Genomic DNA, 17,855 nt, shown 5'->3' with positions numbered 1-17,855 from the left:
AAAAAATGGAGGAAGAGCGAGACAGAGTCAGGTGGTGAGACTGACTGAATGGAAGTATGCATGTCCCGCTCAAAATATTTGAAGTTCTCCATGTCATTAGCAGATCCAGAGGGACTTCTGCCATGCATGAAAATGTCTTTTCATCTATCCTCACTTACACTCGCTGATGTTGCACAGAATTGCTCGAACGGTCACTGCGGCTAGCACATCGCACATAACTGCTGATATTTACACCCCAAATCCAGACAAATATTTGATAAAAAAGGAATTCTGTCAAATATGTTTCAATCTCGACGCTTGTGCAGAATCTTGCCAAGACTATATATCACTGAACTGCATGCACCACAAAGAAAAAAGGCTTACCTAAAGAGGGAGTACTGTGGTCTAACAAACATACTGAATGAGCAATCCCTCATAACAATCCGCATTCTGCAGGGGGAGAATTAGCCTACATTGCTCAAGCTGAGGGTGGAAAGATGGTTGAGAATGAGTGCTACAGACATTCTTGGAGTGCAAATGTCATCATGATGGCCTGACCATGGGTCCGCAAACTGACAGACCATCATCTGCATATGGCCTCCAGGCACGCTTGTGGTCCCATGTCTCTCAAGAAAGAGGCAGAGAGAGAGAAATCTGCAGTTGTTTAAAGGTTGCATAACATGATATTTGGAGGTGATCTATTCCTTCGAAGGTCTGTGGCAGTGGTGATGACGGCAGTGGTGGTTGCGGTTGGGCTAAAAGATTCTAATCATGTACCGACGCCACGTCTACTGCTGCTGAAAAGGTGTTAAATTTCCCTGAACAAAAAAAAGCAACAGGACAGAAATTAAAATGTGAATCGCTGAAATATAAAAGGTATGAATAATAGAATCAATAGTAAGTAATAGAATAGAAGTAATAGAATCACTTACTGTGAACATGAAGGTGATGTAATGTACAAATGCCATCGAGCTGCAGAAGAACTCTTGAGACTGAGACATGTTTGCAGACATCGATTTATGAAATATATGGTCATATAAAAAAATATGAATACCTTCTTTCAATTTTAAGGTTTTAATAATAAGGGCATCATAAAAATCATTTGATCTTAACTTAAGTTAATGAAGCTTCAGATAAACAACAGCCAGTGTGAGGGGAAAAAAGAACACAAGTACACCACTCCTGCTTCCAAAGGAATTCAGAAGGTAAGTAACAGCCATGACCTGCGAATGTAATACACTTGAATAACTGATCATAAGCGTGTGGTCACCTCTTTAAAAGCTATAAAACTCAATTATCTCGTTAAATGTTTAAAGTTCATGAAGGGACAATTAGAAAAGACTGAACACATGTGGCATATTTGTAAAGAGAAGGTGACTTCTTTCTAAGAAAAACATGGACTGGACCGATTCTTATATAGCGCTTTGCTCTCTCTCCCAGAGTACTGAGAGCGCTCTATACAACATCCCACATTCACCCAATCTCACAACTGAGTGCTTTTTAACTACATGCGTTGGAGAGCAACTTCCCCAAAAAATTAATCCCATTACTTTACTAATTACTTATTTTCAAAAATAATTAATTACTTAGTTACTTTTTAAAAACACGATTTACAACCTGAATAGGTGATAAAGCGATAGATCTTTCAGCCCAATTCTACTTTTTCTGCAATCTATCATACAAAATGTAATCAAATGGAAAAGCCTCTTTTTAAAACTTGTTTTATTAGTTTTAATCTTCTAATTTTATGCATCAAGTAAAAATTTAATTATATGCAATATTCTCTGACTGGAAGAAATTTGTTTAATATTTAAACCTATTTTCTGCACATTCCAGCACATAAAATAAAATATTTTTTGTGTTTACACTCAGTCTTTCAAATAGATGCAAGTAAAACACAGCAGAAAATAAATAAAGTCAAAGACTCAGCGGTCCTGTTGCTCTATTTTCACCTGTAAAGCAGGAGTGGGGTAGGCGGAGGTTTACCCTGGTGCAGGTGTGCCGCAGCGGTCAGTGGAAGAATCCGCGAGTTTCTCTGTGAGTTTCCCATTACGTCATAGCGCACTCGGCGCTTGCTCGGAAGTTTAGGGGGTTATTTCACTGTGAAAAGAAGTTTTCTTCCCACGCACAGCGGAGACTAATGTTTTTGTCACTTTTTATGGAATCAAACTCAAAGTAAGGTCAGTACTTCCACGCTTTAAACGCTGCACGCTCATACTCTCTCCCACACTCATATGATCCATTATTGATCTGCACACAGCTGTTGTCACGAACGTCGCACTCGCTTACGTCACTGTCATGAAACATTCTGGCAAAAAAAATCGTTTTTGCAATAGTAATCCCTTACGTTACTCGTTACTGGAAAAAAGTAATCGGATTACAGTAACGCGTTACTGCCCATCTCTGGTCCTGATATGTAAAAGCTTCACGACTGTGTATGCATATATACTTCCACTCTTTCAGTGCCCTTCATTGTTTTTTTTTATAAGTTACAAATGTGTGGCCAACAGTTCAATAACAAGAAGCAATCTTGGTTGAATGATGTTACTTTTTTGAAATTCACAAAATGCATACAAATACAGACAAATGTGACAACATTAATGCTGGGGTTACGCCACGATCACACAGTCACAACATCCAAGTCTCGTGTAGTGCCAAGGCTTGAGCACACAGTGAAATATTGAAAACTGATGTCTAAGCCCTTGCCACTCAAGTTGATGACAGAATATTAAATGTCTTTTAAATGTGGTTTCATTCAGCATTTATTCTGTAACACAATCTCTTACTGTGGCCACTCATTAACTAGGGGTTTGGCATTAGAAAATATTTCTCCAGATGAGGACAGCATGTACGTCAGTATTTATAAGAGATCAAACATGATCCCAGTAGATAATTAACACAAAACTTAATAATGCAGATGATGTGGAATTATCAAAGATCTGGCAGTGGATTGTCGTAGAACAATATGGAGTCATAAAACTCTCAGCAAACTTCTTCTCAGAGTCCTTATCAACTGCCACACAAAGCTATCTTTAGTAGACATCCATGTAGCGTGAGACTTCCATAAACCAACCATCGTTCATTAATTTTCTTTCACTTCAATTTATAAAGGAATATTGTTTTTTTTTCCTAAAGCAAACTATTAGGTGCTTCTAATTTTAAAAAAAGTTTTATATTCATAGTGTATTGTAGTTTTACGTAATTGGGTGTTATAATTTTGATTGTGTACTGTAGATGTAAAAACCCAACATGGGTCAAAGGTTGGAAATCAGCAACAGCCACAAACTTTATGTGCAGCACATCAGCGACATGCCCTATATTGGAACTGGGTTAACTGCATTGGCCCATGTTAAATAAATAACTTGAAATGAATATGAGGGGTGTGAAATTCCCCAGAATCATGGCTCACTAATTGGTTTCGCTTCATTCCTTGGTTTTTCTTTACATCAGATAAAGAACATAAAAGAGGATATTTTTGTGTTATCTGCCTGCCTGATGGTAATTTAATGACAGCCAAAGAAGTCGCTTTAATTAGGCTGTAAATTCTTATTATATTTATAGTTAACTCATTAATGATCCTGAAACATTACAGCACATTTAAAGACTAGCATGCTTTAAATGTGCATGCCAGGTTTCTTGTGGGTATCATGGGACAGGAAGCTGGAACTGCAGTATGATATTTCAGATGTAAATTTTGGCCTGTGCATTGATTTTCTTTGTTTTTGCTTCTTCCTAGTAACACTTTATAAAATAGTATTTTACATGTTTAACTGGCTTTAAAAGCATTACACCAAAGCTTTCATTTGAAATTTTCAAAATCGTCCTCTTTGCTTTAACAAGAAGTCTCTTATTCACATGTCTTCATCAGACAGAGGAATGTGATGCTGATGCTGAACCTGGGTGAGCAAAGGCTGCTGTCATCATAATCGACCTAGTCAGAGATAGGAGCATGTGTCATCGGAGGAGGACTTGAGGTTATCTCAGTTTGCCCTCCCATTTTCTCTCTATCACATTGTCTATCTTTTCAAGTCTCTTTTTCTTGGCTGCCCACCCTGCTCCTGCTTTACTGTGAGCAAACAGGTACTTTCCCTCAGCTGCTGTTATCTCTAAATGTCAATCAAATGGAGAAAAGAACCACAGGCAACACATTTTAAATAACCACAGGACGCAGGAGAGGTGTTCCCCATGCCTTATTCAATTAGGAACCCCCTTTAAATTTTAGAATTAAAGGAAACGGAAACAATCTATGGCACGACAAACTGTGAGTGGAATACATACAACATCAGGCGGCCACCTAAAGAACATGTTCAAGTAGCTCCATGTTCGACCAACATGTGAAAAATGCATCAAAGTAGAAAAGCCATTAATAAGCTGACAATTATTGCCAGGGGGCACAGTGGATAGAGCTGTCAGTGGATACAGCACAACACTAGATACATGGCATGTTGCAGGGCAGCCATCATTGTCCTATGGCCTTGAGAACCACAAGGCCACAGTGGAGGTGGTGGAGGACGGCTTAATAAATCAACTGAGAGGCTGTTTTTATGTGGGCCCAGCACTACATGCTTTTATCTTTAGTATTTAACTACTGTGAGCCTGGTAGATGCAGGCAGTAAAAAAGAAAGAGGTCTGATAAACAGTGCAGAGGGCACTACAGTAATCTATCACAGCCACATCTGGGTTTGGCCTTTTACTGTCATGCCAGCAAAAGCGGGAGATTAAATACACCATCAGCCTGTGTGATCCCAGCCCATGAAATTGTACAATATCAAGGAAGTGAGCATTAAAGTGAGAAAGTAAATAATTAAATAAATAGTTAAGACAAAAGAATTTAAAATGCTTGAAAAACTTGTGCATGAAGTTTTATCCAATGACTGAATCAAATCTTAAGTCATTAAACCTACTCGTGCAACAAAACCTTAATTCAAGGTGTTGTAGTTGACCGTATGAATGCTTTGGGCCACCAATTCAAATGACAAGGCAACATTGTCAATTAAAGTTTAATTTAATGACCAGTTCTTTAATTTTCTTTTAATTTCTTATAAACATCAATTTTTTTAAATACGTGACAAAGAAATAATAAAACTCTGCTGTTCTTTTGCATGAATAATTCAGCTGCATATGAACACTACACAATAGCCCTCACAGATACGTACTCCTTCATCACATCTCCAAAAAAGTCCCGATGGCAGTCTTACTAAGTCCGATATGTTCATATTTAGTTGACATTTATATTATGCTTCACTATTGCCAAGTCTGAACTCCGTGAGAGATGACTTTGCACGTCTCTTTTGTGCCCTGATGAGTCGCGTAGGTCGAGGACAACACACCAAACGGTAATAACACACACATAATGACATTTTGTCCCACAAAATCCATTTCCAGTGTCCAGTAAGATGAACACATTTGTCTTTAATGCAGTTTCCTTAATTTTAATCCAGAAGAGAAAGCTAATTTGCAGCCTTTTTGTGAGTAATAGGGTAGAGGCATGAAGCACGCATAAGCACAGCGAAAGCATCCGTCTCTTATAGCAGCATAGTGGCGGAAAGAACTAGACAGTGCTCATCTGTCCTGTGAGGGCAACGTAATGGAGCTGGTTAAACTTATTACAGTCAATCAACCAAGTGATTTCTCACAGATGCTAATCTGAAAGTGCTGCTGACCCTTTACCTAGATAACTTGCCTGTTTGATTTGACTGGACATGGTCTGAGGTGCTGTCCCCTCTCCGTCATCATCACAGCTTTTCTTGCTAATCTACTAGAGGAGTTATTAATTATTTTTTCACACTCCATTTTCTCTACATTTCACTTACTGGCCATGGGGTGATCGTGGCTCAAGAGTTGGGAGTTCGCCTTGTAATCGGAAGGTTGCAGGTTCGAGGCCCGGCTTGAACAGTCTCGGTCGTTGTGTCCTTGGGCACGATACTTCACCCGTTGCCTACTGGTGGTGGCCAGAGGGTCCGGTGGCACCAGTGTCCGGCAGCCTCGCCTCTGTCAGTGCAGTGTAGCTACAATGTAGCTTTCCATCACCAGTGTGTGAATGGGTGGATGACTGGATGTGTAAAGCGCTTTGGGGTCCTTAGGGACTAGTAAAGCGCTATACAAATACAGGCCATTTACCATGGTGGTTAGCATAAAGAAACCAATCTGTAACGAGGATAAAACACTGAAGCTCACCTACTTGCTAATGCTACCTGTGATTCCACACGAAGCGCTAGTGATGGGATTTCCGGCTCTTTTTAGAGATCCGGCTCTTTCGGTTCAGCTCACTAAAAAGAGCCAGCTCTTTCGGCTCCGAACCGGCTCTTCAGGTTGTTTTGTTGCTTTAATTAATTTATTATTAACAATAATATAAAATTATGCACAAAAGGAATTACTAACGTAAAAACAAGTGGTTTTATTTATATATGTTTATATATAAATATATGCGGTGGCCCCTAGAGACAAAACACGTACAAACTCCAAAACACATTTCTAGCATGAACTGAACTTCCAAAGCAGAGCTACTAGATCACTTAAATTACACAATTGAAAGCATGTGTGTATTGTTTGTGTATTTATACACAGGCACTCATATATATATTCAAATAATTTAAAAAAAAGTTCATTTACCTGTTATTACCACACACCAAATCCGGTCGTTGGTACTTGCTGGCTTGTGTAGCCACAAGATAACAAAGGCTCAACACTGCGCCCAGCATCCTGGAGCACTTCTGTTGTCTTTTGTACGTGTTTTGAGTTTTTATGTGCTTCTGAGTTTTTACGTGCTTCGGAGTTTGTACGTGTTTTTACATGTTTTGGAGTTTTTACGTGTTTTGGAGTTTGTATGTGTTTTTACGTGTTTTGGAGTTTGTACATGCTTCAGAGTTCGTACGTGATTTGAAGTTTGTATGTGCTTTGTCTCTAGGGGCCACCGTAAATATACTTTTATTTATTCACTCCACATAAAATGTAATAAATAAATCATATAATACAAAAATCAACTATTCACATTTCAAGTTTTAACTATTTAAATTTTCAGCTTTTTCCTTTCACAAATTTAAAGTGAAAAGAACACAAAACACTGCAAACCACAACAAAATTAAATATAAATTATAATATGAAAACTAAAAGAACATGCATATTCTCTGTCATATGGACCTGCATGAATAAACTTTCTCAATCCTTTATCATCTGCAACCGAAAATAGTTGTGGATGATTACTATACCTTTCTAATGTTGTTGTCCCTGCCTCTCTTTCTCTCTCTCTGGCTCTGTTCCTGTGCTACTGAGTGTAACTACCGCCCCTCCCCCCTCTGCCCAGCGTAAAGCACAAGGCCCGCGTGCAGAGTGAAGCGGGAAAAAAGTGCGAGAGAGGCTGAGAGAAAGAAAAAAAAACAAAAAAAACCCCACGTGACGGCTCGCGATAAGGAGCCGGCTCGCGTCGTTCACGTCAAAGAGCTGGCTCTAAGAGCCATTTCGTTCGCGAACGACCCATCACTACGAAGCGCAGATCGTAACTGACCTAAGATGACTGAAAGCAGAGCCAGCTTGCTTTGCACACAGGTTTCCCATCAGTTTACCACCAAAGTCCACAAATGCCCAGAGGAAAGCTGCCGGCATCTCAGCTTGCCCAGCTCAATTGTTGTTGATAGGAGAAGGAAATGCCTGTAAAATGGAGACAGATATCCGGTTGTTCAGTCAGACGTCACGGATGACGTTGCAGGTATTTCCGGGTCTAAGTGCTCCTCAAGAAACAACGATGGCGGAGCCAGTGACTTTGTTCACGATTACCTCCTTCTTTAGCGAAGTACCAATTAGGGTTAAAAAGGGTCTTAATTCCTTCAACTCTAGTAAAGTGGTCAGTGTAACCGTTCTCCCAGGCGGAATTATAAAGGGAAGTGTCCAGGCATCCATGAAAAAGAAGATTTACAATGTTGAGGTGAGCTAGGAGTAAGCTAGCTAGCCGACGATTAAACATGAGATATTCTGTATTCTGATGTATTTCATAAAGCACACACACGTACAGCAATGCTATAACAGTGGAAGTAAACGAAGATGAAAATCTACATAACATGGAGGTTTTGGAGAGTTAGTAATGTTAGCCTAGTACCAGTTATATTAGCCTAGTTAACCTGGTACCAGTACACAGAGCAGCGCTGCAAGTGTTTGTTAGAATGTTTAGAATCAGAATCAGAAGGGTTTTATTGCCAAATGTTGAGCAGGTTTACAACATCAGGAAGGAAGGAACATCATTAGGGTAAGCATTAACTTTCTTTCAATGTAGGTGCATGTTGAGGGTCAGTCAGTCAGGTTCAGCTCCTGTGAGTGCCCGATTGGCAATGATAAGTGCCATCATATGGCGGCATTGTTGATTTGGGTGGAGAAGAATGTGTCTCGCACTGACGTGGAATGTGTGTGGAAGAGGGTAAAATCATGCAAAGCAGAAGAAATTACTGCCAAGAGAGTGTCTGTGATGACACCCTCAACAACACAAGGTCAGTTATTTATTTAAAATTTGCCCTTTGAATTAATTATAATAATTATTTTCTTAACTTTTTAAAAAGCATTGTGTTTTATATGCTAAAATTATTATTTATTCAGATTACTAAAAGCTTTTTTTTTTTCAGCTGGAATCGAAAGACCTGTCTCCCAGGAGGACAAGGAATGGGCAGTGGCATCCCTATCGAAATTGCAACGTTTTACTGGGATGGGTTGGATTTTGAGTCCTGAATGCTCTCAGGTACTTTGATATTTACTTTAACATGTGGTATAAATTGTACATGTATGTAAACTCTTGTAAACTACATACAGCAGACTGTTTGCTTCCACTGTCCCCACTTTATTTTTTACATGTATTTTATATACTCTGTACCTGACTTTGTCTATTCTGTGGTCAAAATTTCTTGGTTCCATTAAAACCTTTAAAATCCTTTTGCTTTAAATCTAGGCTAAACCAGTCAAGACATTTGATGAAGTGCTGAGGAACCTGGGATTTCCCCAAGCAGAAGACAAGGCTCGTTATCTCTTGGCATCACTGGCTGTGTCTGATGAAGAGAAGAAACAGATTGAGGAAGCAACAGTTGGGCAAACGAAGAATGCATTGTGGTAAGAAAGTGCTTTGAAATTAATTCTGTTAAGTGTTAAGTAGGAAATTTTAGTTAACTGTGTCTCTTAATTTGTGTTTCTTTATAAAAGGTCAGCATATCGCAAGAAGAGAATCACAGCCAGCAACTTCGGTTTGGTCCTGAGTGCAGTCCAGCGGCGCTCATACCCCCCTTCCTTATTTAAGACTCTGCTTGGACAGTACAACCTGACAGAAGGATCTAAAGTAAGTTGTTAGTAAAAAGGGTCTGTGCATCTAAGAATTCCTTTATGACTAAGTTGTATTTTCATCCCCAAAGGCATGTGATTGGGGGATCCTTCATGAGCCAAAGGCCAAGCAGTTGTACACTGACTGTACTGGTGCAGCTATCAAGGAGAGGGGACTGTTTTTATCTAACAGTGGCCTGCTTGGTGGTTCTCCAGATGGGACTGTCTCTAATGAGTGCATCATTGAGGTGAAATGCCCATGGTCAGCCAGAGCCAAAACTGTATTGGAGGCTGCAGAAAGTAAGGACTTTTTCCTACAGCTGGATGAGGCAAGTGGTTCCCTGGTATTAAAAAAGAATCACAACTACTGGCATCAGATCCAGGGCAACCTCTATCTCACAGGGGCGAAAAGCTGTCACTTTATTGTTTGGACTCCATGTGACTTTTTCATCTTGCATGTGGATAGAGAACAAACTTGGGCTGTTAACATTGAAGCGTTGGAAACGTTCTACCGGGAAGTTTTTTTACCCCATATTTTATCGCAGCTTTGAATTCATATCAGCATGAGTAATTTATCAGTCCAAATGTTTATAGTTAATTTTAAAACTATTTGGAAATTGTACATTTTTTGTCATTGTAACTTTGTAAATATATTCAGATAAATTCTTAAATTATATTAATTTTTGATTTGAAAAAATAAAATGTTTTGGACAAACTGTTCCTGAAAATAAAGAGTAACACATGTATCTGGTATTCTTCATTTTAATTGAAAATGCATAGCAAGAAAACTAGGCAGTAATCAGGAAGCTGGAATGGAATGAAAAATGTAACAAGCCATTGATAAAAACAGAGTAAAACATTATACGAATCACAAATGAGACCATTCTCAATTTGAAACTATGCAACTAAGTTGTTTTTATGTTGTAACATCCTGAGTATACACACAAAACAATCCACTTAGGAGTTATAAATAATAAAAGTAAACTTATTCAACAGTTGTGTTTTCTGGTCCACAAGTAGTTAGAAAATGACACAATGTACTTTTACCTCTGAACTCTCACAGGTATAATTTATTCAATTTCACGGAGAATAGGTGTTTGTAAATTTGTAAGACACACACATGCTTTCAAGATCTTATTAATATTTTTTTTTAACTGATATGGGATGTGATGCAAAATTGAGAAAACTTTCAGTCTTTGAATGGAACGCTCTACATGTATTCTTGCACAGGAAATCTTCCTGTTGTTGTTCACTTCCTCCTGTGTGAATTGTCCGTTGGTGAGGAAGGACGGAATGTTCAGTGAGACCCCTTCTGGTAGGATGTCCCGAATTGTGAAGCCCTTATCTGCAATGACCATGTCACCTGGTTGTAGATGTTGCAGTACTCCACAGTCAGCTGTTATGGCCTTATCTGAGGCACTTCCACCGTACAAGTTGCTTACAAAGGTTATTACACCATTAGGAGCCACACCAATTAGAGCCTTTAGTGTGGTCCGTCCTTTGTACTGGCTGTACAAATGACTTTGTGTGTCAAGTCTCTCTGTGTTACAAACAGAAACTTCCGTGCAGTCAAGCACAATCCTGCAGTTAGGAAATGGTTGGAAGCAATCTGGCAGCAATGTTTGATTCTTGGCTCTCGAGGGAATGTTGTTTTCCAGCATGCCAACATACAAAATGTCATACAGTGCACTAACAATTGTTGTAAAAACATTAGTTACTGTGCCTCTGCTGCAGTTAAACCTTATTGAAAGGTCTTCATGACCAAAATTAAGTTTAAGCTTGATCAGGGTTAGAAATAACTGGTCAATTAGGGGCATCATTTGGACAGTCCAATCAGAATGATATTTAAGATCAAATCTGGAAAGAAGCGCTTCTAAAAACAGGACAGAAGCAGCATCGGGCAATCCAGTATAGTACTGGACCCTTTCAGGATTGTCAGATATTTGACTGAATGAGAAAGTCTGCTTCTGCTTCTCTACTTGTTTTTTAAGTTTTTCATTCTCTATTCTTAGCATGTCATTCTGAATCTCTAGCACCAGAAGACTTTGGGAAGAACTTGTGGAACTTGCAGTATCTGTCTGTGTAGCTGCATTGTTGGAATGATGTGGCTCATCTGATATTTCACTCTGATTTTCACCAATAGCTGGGACCTGCTCTTTTTTCTTCTTTTTTCTAACAGGGTTGTGGTCATCTGGGAACTGAAAAGACTTCCCGTCGTTCCATGCAAATCTTGTTGGCCCCGCAGCTTTTCCTTGAGGGAAGTGCCAACTGCAGACTCTTGAGTTGCAGTTTGGGGTGAAGTTTTCACGTCTGTGGAAGTGTTTAAAAAGACAGAGAGAAATTTCAGATCATACGCTAGCCCTCCATTAGTTATGATTAATACAAAAAAAAATAGAGATAAATAATAGAGAGAAGCTTCTTTCATCCAGATGAGAGAAGCTTCAAGAAACTTAAAACTTAAAGAAGTCCAGATGCTTTTCTTACACATCGTTGTACTAATTTGCTTTTAAGCTTACCAGAAAGATAAGTACTGGCAACCTTTGCTAGCTATTTGTTGGTTAGGTCTTTATTTTGGTAATTAACTGGCACATAGGCTGGGGATTGTAATGTATTTTCTTACATAGACATCGCTTTTTGGACGTAATTTTTATTCCTCTGAGCGTCGAAAGCTAACTAAGGTTCATATATATAGCGAAGTGACCCTTAGCTCTCAATCTTTGCTTGGAGAAATAAAAATGACTTAAAAAATGCAACAACGTCTTTGTATTAAAAAAAACACAATAAAATCCATTGTCTATATAAGTACAATTACTCGTAAAAGCCAGTTTGTCTTTTAGTAGCGGGTTTTAATTGTTCATCACTAGCTATATTAGCTAACTAAAGTAAGAGCCCACTAGCTCTTATCTTACAAATTTATTCATTCACTTATGAGTTGTAACATACCTTATCAACTTCAGCCACTTCCTCTTCTCTCTCTTTTCACAAGGAAACCGGTAAAATGACAGATTAGACTGTTGTTTTGAGCCAGATTGGTTAAAACAACCAGGAACACAGCATTGTGTCATATTGAACACAGGAGCGTTTAGACCCGGAAGTAGGATTCGTCGGATTCGTCGCGTCATCACTGAACAACCGGATAGTTTCCTTTGAGTGTGAAACAAAACATGATTTCAGCGACAACAGCCAACTGCAGCTACAACGTGGTACTAATGTAAAGGATGTGCGCAGACAGGCAAGGAACTTTATGACCGTACTGTGGGAGATCGCCTTACGTGGGTACTTTTTTAATGTATGCCCATTATTACATTTGGCAAAACAAGCACTGCTTGAATGCTTGTCTTGTCCTGATGAAACGCCACTGCTTCATACATGTATACAATGGCACTCTCCATCTCTGTCATCTCTGTCGTGGGTTGACTGAATAAAGGCAGTTAAACATAACTGAAAAAGTTAGTGACTACCAAACCACACAACTATTGTGACTTCATAATGTCATGTTGACTTCCCAAAGTCAAAATCGCAAAAGCATTGTCACTTAGTAAATCATTAGGCAAAAAGAGCACAAATAAGGACGTGCACAGGACTTGAACATCTTTCTAGTGGTGGAAAATATATTGATTTGACAGGGAGCTCTCTGCATGGCCTGAGACAGTGTTTCAGAGTTATCTATTCCAGGTAAGCAGTTGCAGGCAACAGGTATTACACGGTCCCATCGGCCCATCACCATTTTTTGCTTTCTGTAAGTATTTCTGGTCATTTTGAATCACATGCATTTAGGGCTGCTCAATTAATCGAATTTTAATCACGATTACGATCTGGGCTTTCAACGATCATTAAAAATGACTGAGCCGATTATTAGCCCCTCCCTCATTTATCCGCGACACCTTAAAGGCCGGTCCGTGAAAATATTGTCGGGCATAAACCGGTCCGTGGCGCAAAAAAGGTTGGAGACCGCTGATTAAGAGGACCCGAGGGAAGCTCGGAAAGCTAAGCAGAAGTTATTTGGAGAGTGACTGCCGTTGGTTGAAAAGAGAGTTTAAAAAAAAACTTCAGTGGTGTTGCACACTATTTTATATTATTTTTTTAAAGCCGGTCAGAGCAGCATTTAGTATTTATTTATTTATTTATTGTCATTGTCAAGAACAATGAAATTGCGTTTGGGGCTTCCATACAACCCAAAAAAAAAGAAGAAAATAATAAATACCCCTTAAAACCCAAGTGTACATATTTAACCCAGTGTGACTCCAATGCAATAAGACAATCCTTAGCAATAATGTTCGTAGAAATTCAGACAAAGACCTGAGAAACATGACAAAATACAACAATGCAACCCATTCAATATTATTGTACTGTGAGATATGATATCAGATATGATAGTTATCTATTTAAGAAAGAGGGGGGGGGGCAGGATGGGGAAGAGAATAAAGATATGATGCACCAATGCAGACCAGTTCATTGCTATTAAGAAGTTGGATATGGTTATTGTCCGTGAGAGGGGGGCAGAGAGTTCAGGAGCCTCACAGCCTGTGGATACAGGCTGTTGGCCAGTCTGGATGTTCTGGCCTGTATAGACCTGTACCTTCTCCCTGAGGGCAGCAGATGGAAAAGGTGGCGCGCAGGGTGATGTTGGTCCCACAGGATACTGTGCACCCTCCTCAGACAGCGAGTGGGGAAGATATTACTGATCTCTGGCAGACTTGTTCCAATAATTCTGCCAGCTTCTTTCACCACCCGCTGGAGTGCTTGCTGATCGGCCTTGGTGCAGCTGGGGAACCACACTAGAAATCCATACGTCAGAACGCTGCTGATGGCACAGTTGTAGAAGTTCAACATCAGAGATCTGGGAATGTGTGCGCTCCGCAGTCTCCTCAGGTAGTAGAGGCGCTGTTGGGCCTTCCGTACAACTGAGGTGATATGGTTGCCCCAGGACAGGTCCTCGGTCACAGTTACCCCCAAGAATTTAAAACTGCTCACCCTCTCCACCGCCTCACTGCCAATGAAGAGAGGCAGATGGTTGTTATGACCCCTCTTCCGGAAATCTACAATGATCTCCTTGGTCTTTTTGGTGTTTAAGACCAAGTTATTGTCGTGGCACCATGACTCTAGTTGTTGCACCTCTGTCCTATAGTTTGTCTCATCATTGTTGGATATAAGTCCGAGCACTGTGGTGTCATCTGCAAACTTAACAATGAGATTGGACGCGCAGGAGGAAATACAGTCATGGGTGAAGAGAGTGTATAGCAGAGGGCTCAGAACACACCCCTGAGGGGCACCGGTGTTGACCACAAGGGTGGAAGAGGTGTTCTTACCCACTCTGACACTCTGTCTACGGTTAGTGAGGAAGTCCACAATCCAGTTGCACAGAGAGGAGTTAAGTCCCAGTTGGTGGAGTTTGGGACGGAGTTTGTATGGCCGGATGGTATTAAAAGCCGAGCTGTAGTCTACAAAGAGGAGCCGTGCATAGGTGTTCCTGTGTTCCAAGTGCTTCAGTAATGTGTGCAGCACTGTGGCGATCGCATCCTCGGTTGACCGGTTCTCCCTGTATGCAAACTGGTGCGAGTCCAGGGATGGTGGAAAAGCAGCTCTGATGTGTTTAATGACCAGTCTCTCCAGGCATGCTCCGTTTTGCGTAACTATTTTTAAATCCCTGTAGAACCTGAACCATGTAAGCTAGCGCAATAATTTGTTTTGCATATGAAACCGGAGGAGTTGTACTTACATCTTATGCCATCAGCTTGTCCTCGGTCACGGTTTCATTCCACATATAGCTTTGCAAAAATTGCATAAAAAGCGCTTGCAGCAACAAAAACATAATATTCCAGAAACACGCTTCGCCGTTCCTATCAGCTGTTCGTAACACTTCCCACAGTGAAATGATGCACATGCTGTTTTCTTTGCAAATTTGCATCATAGGATTGTTTTTTGTTTTTCCTGCAATATATAAAAATTGCTGTATCTCCAAAATAAAACTATGAAGACACTCAAAATAAATTTCCTGTTGTTGTAAACTATTTTTTGCAACTTTTTTGTATTTAAAGTTTTGAGGGATAAACCTCTTAAATTTCTCCAAGTAGAAATATATGTAAACAAAACAAAAACGATTTTCAATTTTTTTGTAGTTTATTGCACTTGTTTGCAATTAATGTAGTTACTATGGACTTAATGCATACATATTAGTAAAATATGGGCTATAACAGTTGTATAGCAACTTGAAATGCTCCCACAAATGGCACTACAGCATGTAAAAAAAAAAAAAAAAAGCTCTGGTGGACTTGGTTCTATAGTAGGTCTTAAAGGGTTAAATAAATATCGTCAAATAATCGTGATCTCAATTTCAGTGAAAATAATCGTGATTATCATTTTTGCCATAATCGAGCAGCCCTACATGCATTAATAACCCAGTAGCTTGGATCCATGACACAAGTGGTTTTATTAGAAAAATAACTACGTCCATACATGAGGGAGAACAAGCAGAACTACTCAGACATTTCCACCGTACATAGCAACTCCCAGAAACACTCCAGTCATCTTTCGTCAGTCAGCCCAGTAAATCCTTCCCAGCTAAGCATGGAATATTGGCTTGTTGTCAGAACCAGAGGTTCTGATACACTTTGGATTATCTATCTGTCATCATGAAGTGAACTGGGAAACAACTTTTACTGAATGGATATATTTTAGTAATCAGCGAGAGGTAAAATTGCAGCGTGAATTATGCGAATGTTCATAAGTTTAATACACTGAGTCAGGAAGGAGATCAGCTTTCACTGAAGGGAGACTGATGAAACCTGCTGGGCTTTTGGGGCTATTTTTTTCTATAGTTCATTGACCTGTTTGATTGCTCTGGTGCTGGCTCCAAAGGATCTTTCCAAAGCAAACCGAGGACATCATTATCTGCCTTGCATTTTAAGCTCCTCACTAATCTCTTTCCTGTCCCCTTTAGAGTTGTTAATGTTGCACACAGTGCATTCTTTTGATGTGGAGCAAATGAAGAGATTGTTTCCCGGTTTTGGCACTTGCATATGCCTGCCTTTGCCAGGTTGACAGATTTCAGATTTCAAATTTATGATGACCATAAAGGAAAACAACAGAAAAAAACCCACCCAAAACAAACAAACAACAATAAAAAAAAAAAAGAAAGCTGGCACATTTGAGCACAGGGACTGTGGTCACTGCTTCTGACCTTGCGCTCTCCTTAGTTTGACTTACAGTCAGATGAACTGTGAATCACACTATCATGCCTGCAGGAGTGAAATCCCCAAAAGAGAGGAATGCCATCTTCGCACACTGCCAACTGTTTATGTGTATGCCAAGAACTGATTGTGCTGACTGATGATGTGAGGATTCGGGAAAAGTAAGCCTAGAAAAGTAAAAAGAACACTTGTGTGTCCTGGAAGCTAGTTCTAGCACTACACACAGTGGTGTAAAAAAGCCCTTCCTGGTTTTCTAGTTTTTGGATATTAGGCACACTCAAACCAACTTAAACAATTTTATTATTAGACAAACAAACCCTAATTCTATTCTATTCTATAACCCAAGAAATACAAAATTCTGTTTTTAAATGAAATTGATCAAGGGAAAAATGTTCAAATCTACCTGGTCTTTTGTAAAAAAGCAATTGCCCCTCTTGTTAAATCATGAATTAACTGTGATTTTTTTAAAAAAAAGTTCAGTTTCACTAAACACACTCAGATTTGATTACTGACAGACATGAATCAAGAAATCAATTAAGTAGAAGCTGTCTGACAAAGTGAAGTAAGCTAAAAGATCTCAAAAAGCAACACCTCAGGCCACAAACTAAAGAAACAGCTGAGAAACAAAGTCATGGCATCTATAAGTCTGGAAAGGTTTACAAAGGCATTTCTCAACCACAGTGAGAGCCGTTATACACAAATGGGAAAATCTTGGAACACTGGTGAAGCTTCCCAGGAGTGGAGCAGGACCGGCTGACCAAAATTTCTCAAAGAGCACATCGACAACTCATCCAGGAGGTCACAAAAGAACCCAGAACAACATTAAAGAACTGCAAGCTTCATGTGTTTCAGTTAAGGTCAGAGTTCTTGATTCAACAATATAAAGAGACTATGATAGCATCGATTTGCGAGTTCAAAGAGAAAAAAACAGCTGGCCAAAACGAGCACAAAGCCTTATCTCACATTTTCCAAAAATATTTTTTGCAGACTGACGAGACAAAAGCTCAAAAGCTCAAGCTGATGCATTGGGGTTCTGCAGCAGGACAATGATCCAGAACACACAGCAAATCCACGTCAGAATGGCTTAAAAAAACACAATGGAGACTTTGGAGTGGCCTAGTCAAAGACTCGTTGCCAGTTATTGTAAATGCTTGATTGCAGTTATTGCTGCTAAAGGTGGTTCAACCAATTATTAGGTTTGGGGGGGCAATCACCTTTTCACACAGGGTTTGAATTAAAAAAAAAATACAGTCAAAAAATAGTACAGCCAGACAATTATGCATACTGCATATTTGATGAGAACTGGACCACAGGTGTAAAGAGCTGTTTTACTCATCCAAGAAATTTGCTTCAGATGAGCTGACCTGACTGCAGCAGTGGACCATTGGTTTGGAT

At 39.6% G+C, this 17,855-nt stretch overlaps 1 protein-coding gene and 1 long non-coding RNA gene across 2 annotated transcripts; one reads left to right on the top strand and one right to left on the bottom strand.

The window, feature by feature from the left end:
• The first annotated feature begins 8,950 nt into the window (after positions 1-8,950).
• On the top strand, positions 8,951-10,004 carry LOC143419649 (uncharacterized). Its single transcript, XR_013099661.1, has 3 exons — positions 8,951-9,066; positions 9,157-9,289; positions 9,363-10,004. It is a non-coding gene; the product is annotated as an uncharacterized LOC143419649 (long non-coding RNA).
• Positions 10,005-10,068: 64 nt separating this feature from the next.
• Positions 10,069-12,348, bottom strand: LOC143419648 (uncharacterized). Its single transcript, XM_076887047.1, has 2 exons — positions 12,214-12,348; positions 10,069-11,580 (listed from the first exon to the last, which is right to left on the bottom strand). Exons 1-2 carry the CDS (start codon positions 12,333-12,335, stop codon positions 10,341-10,343), a joined length of 1,362 nt encoding a protein of 453 aa, XP_076743162.1. The 5' UTR covers positions 12,336-12,348; the 3' UTR covers positions 10,069-10,340.
• Positions 12,349-17,855: the final 5,507 nt, after the last annotated feature.

The sequence above is a fragment of the Maylandia zebra genome, linkage group LG7 (assembly GCF_041146795.1).
Source record: "Maylandia zebra isolate NMK-2024a linkage group LG7, Mzebra_GT3a, whole genome shotgun sequence".
Lineage (NCBI taxonomy): Eukaryota > Metazoa > Chordata > Actinopteri > Cichliformes > Cichlidae > Maylandia > Maylandia zebra.
The sequence above is the reverse complement of the archived record's forward strand: the minus strand, read 5'-3'. Positions and strand labels throughout refer to the sequence as shown.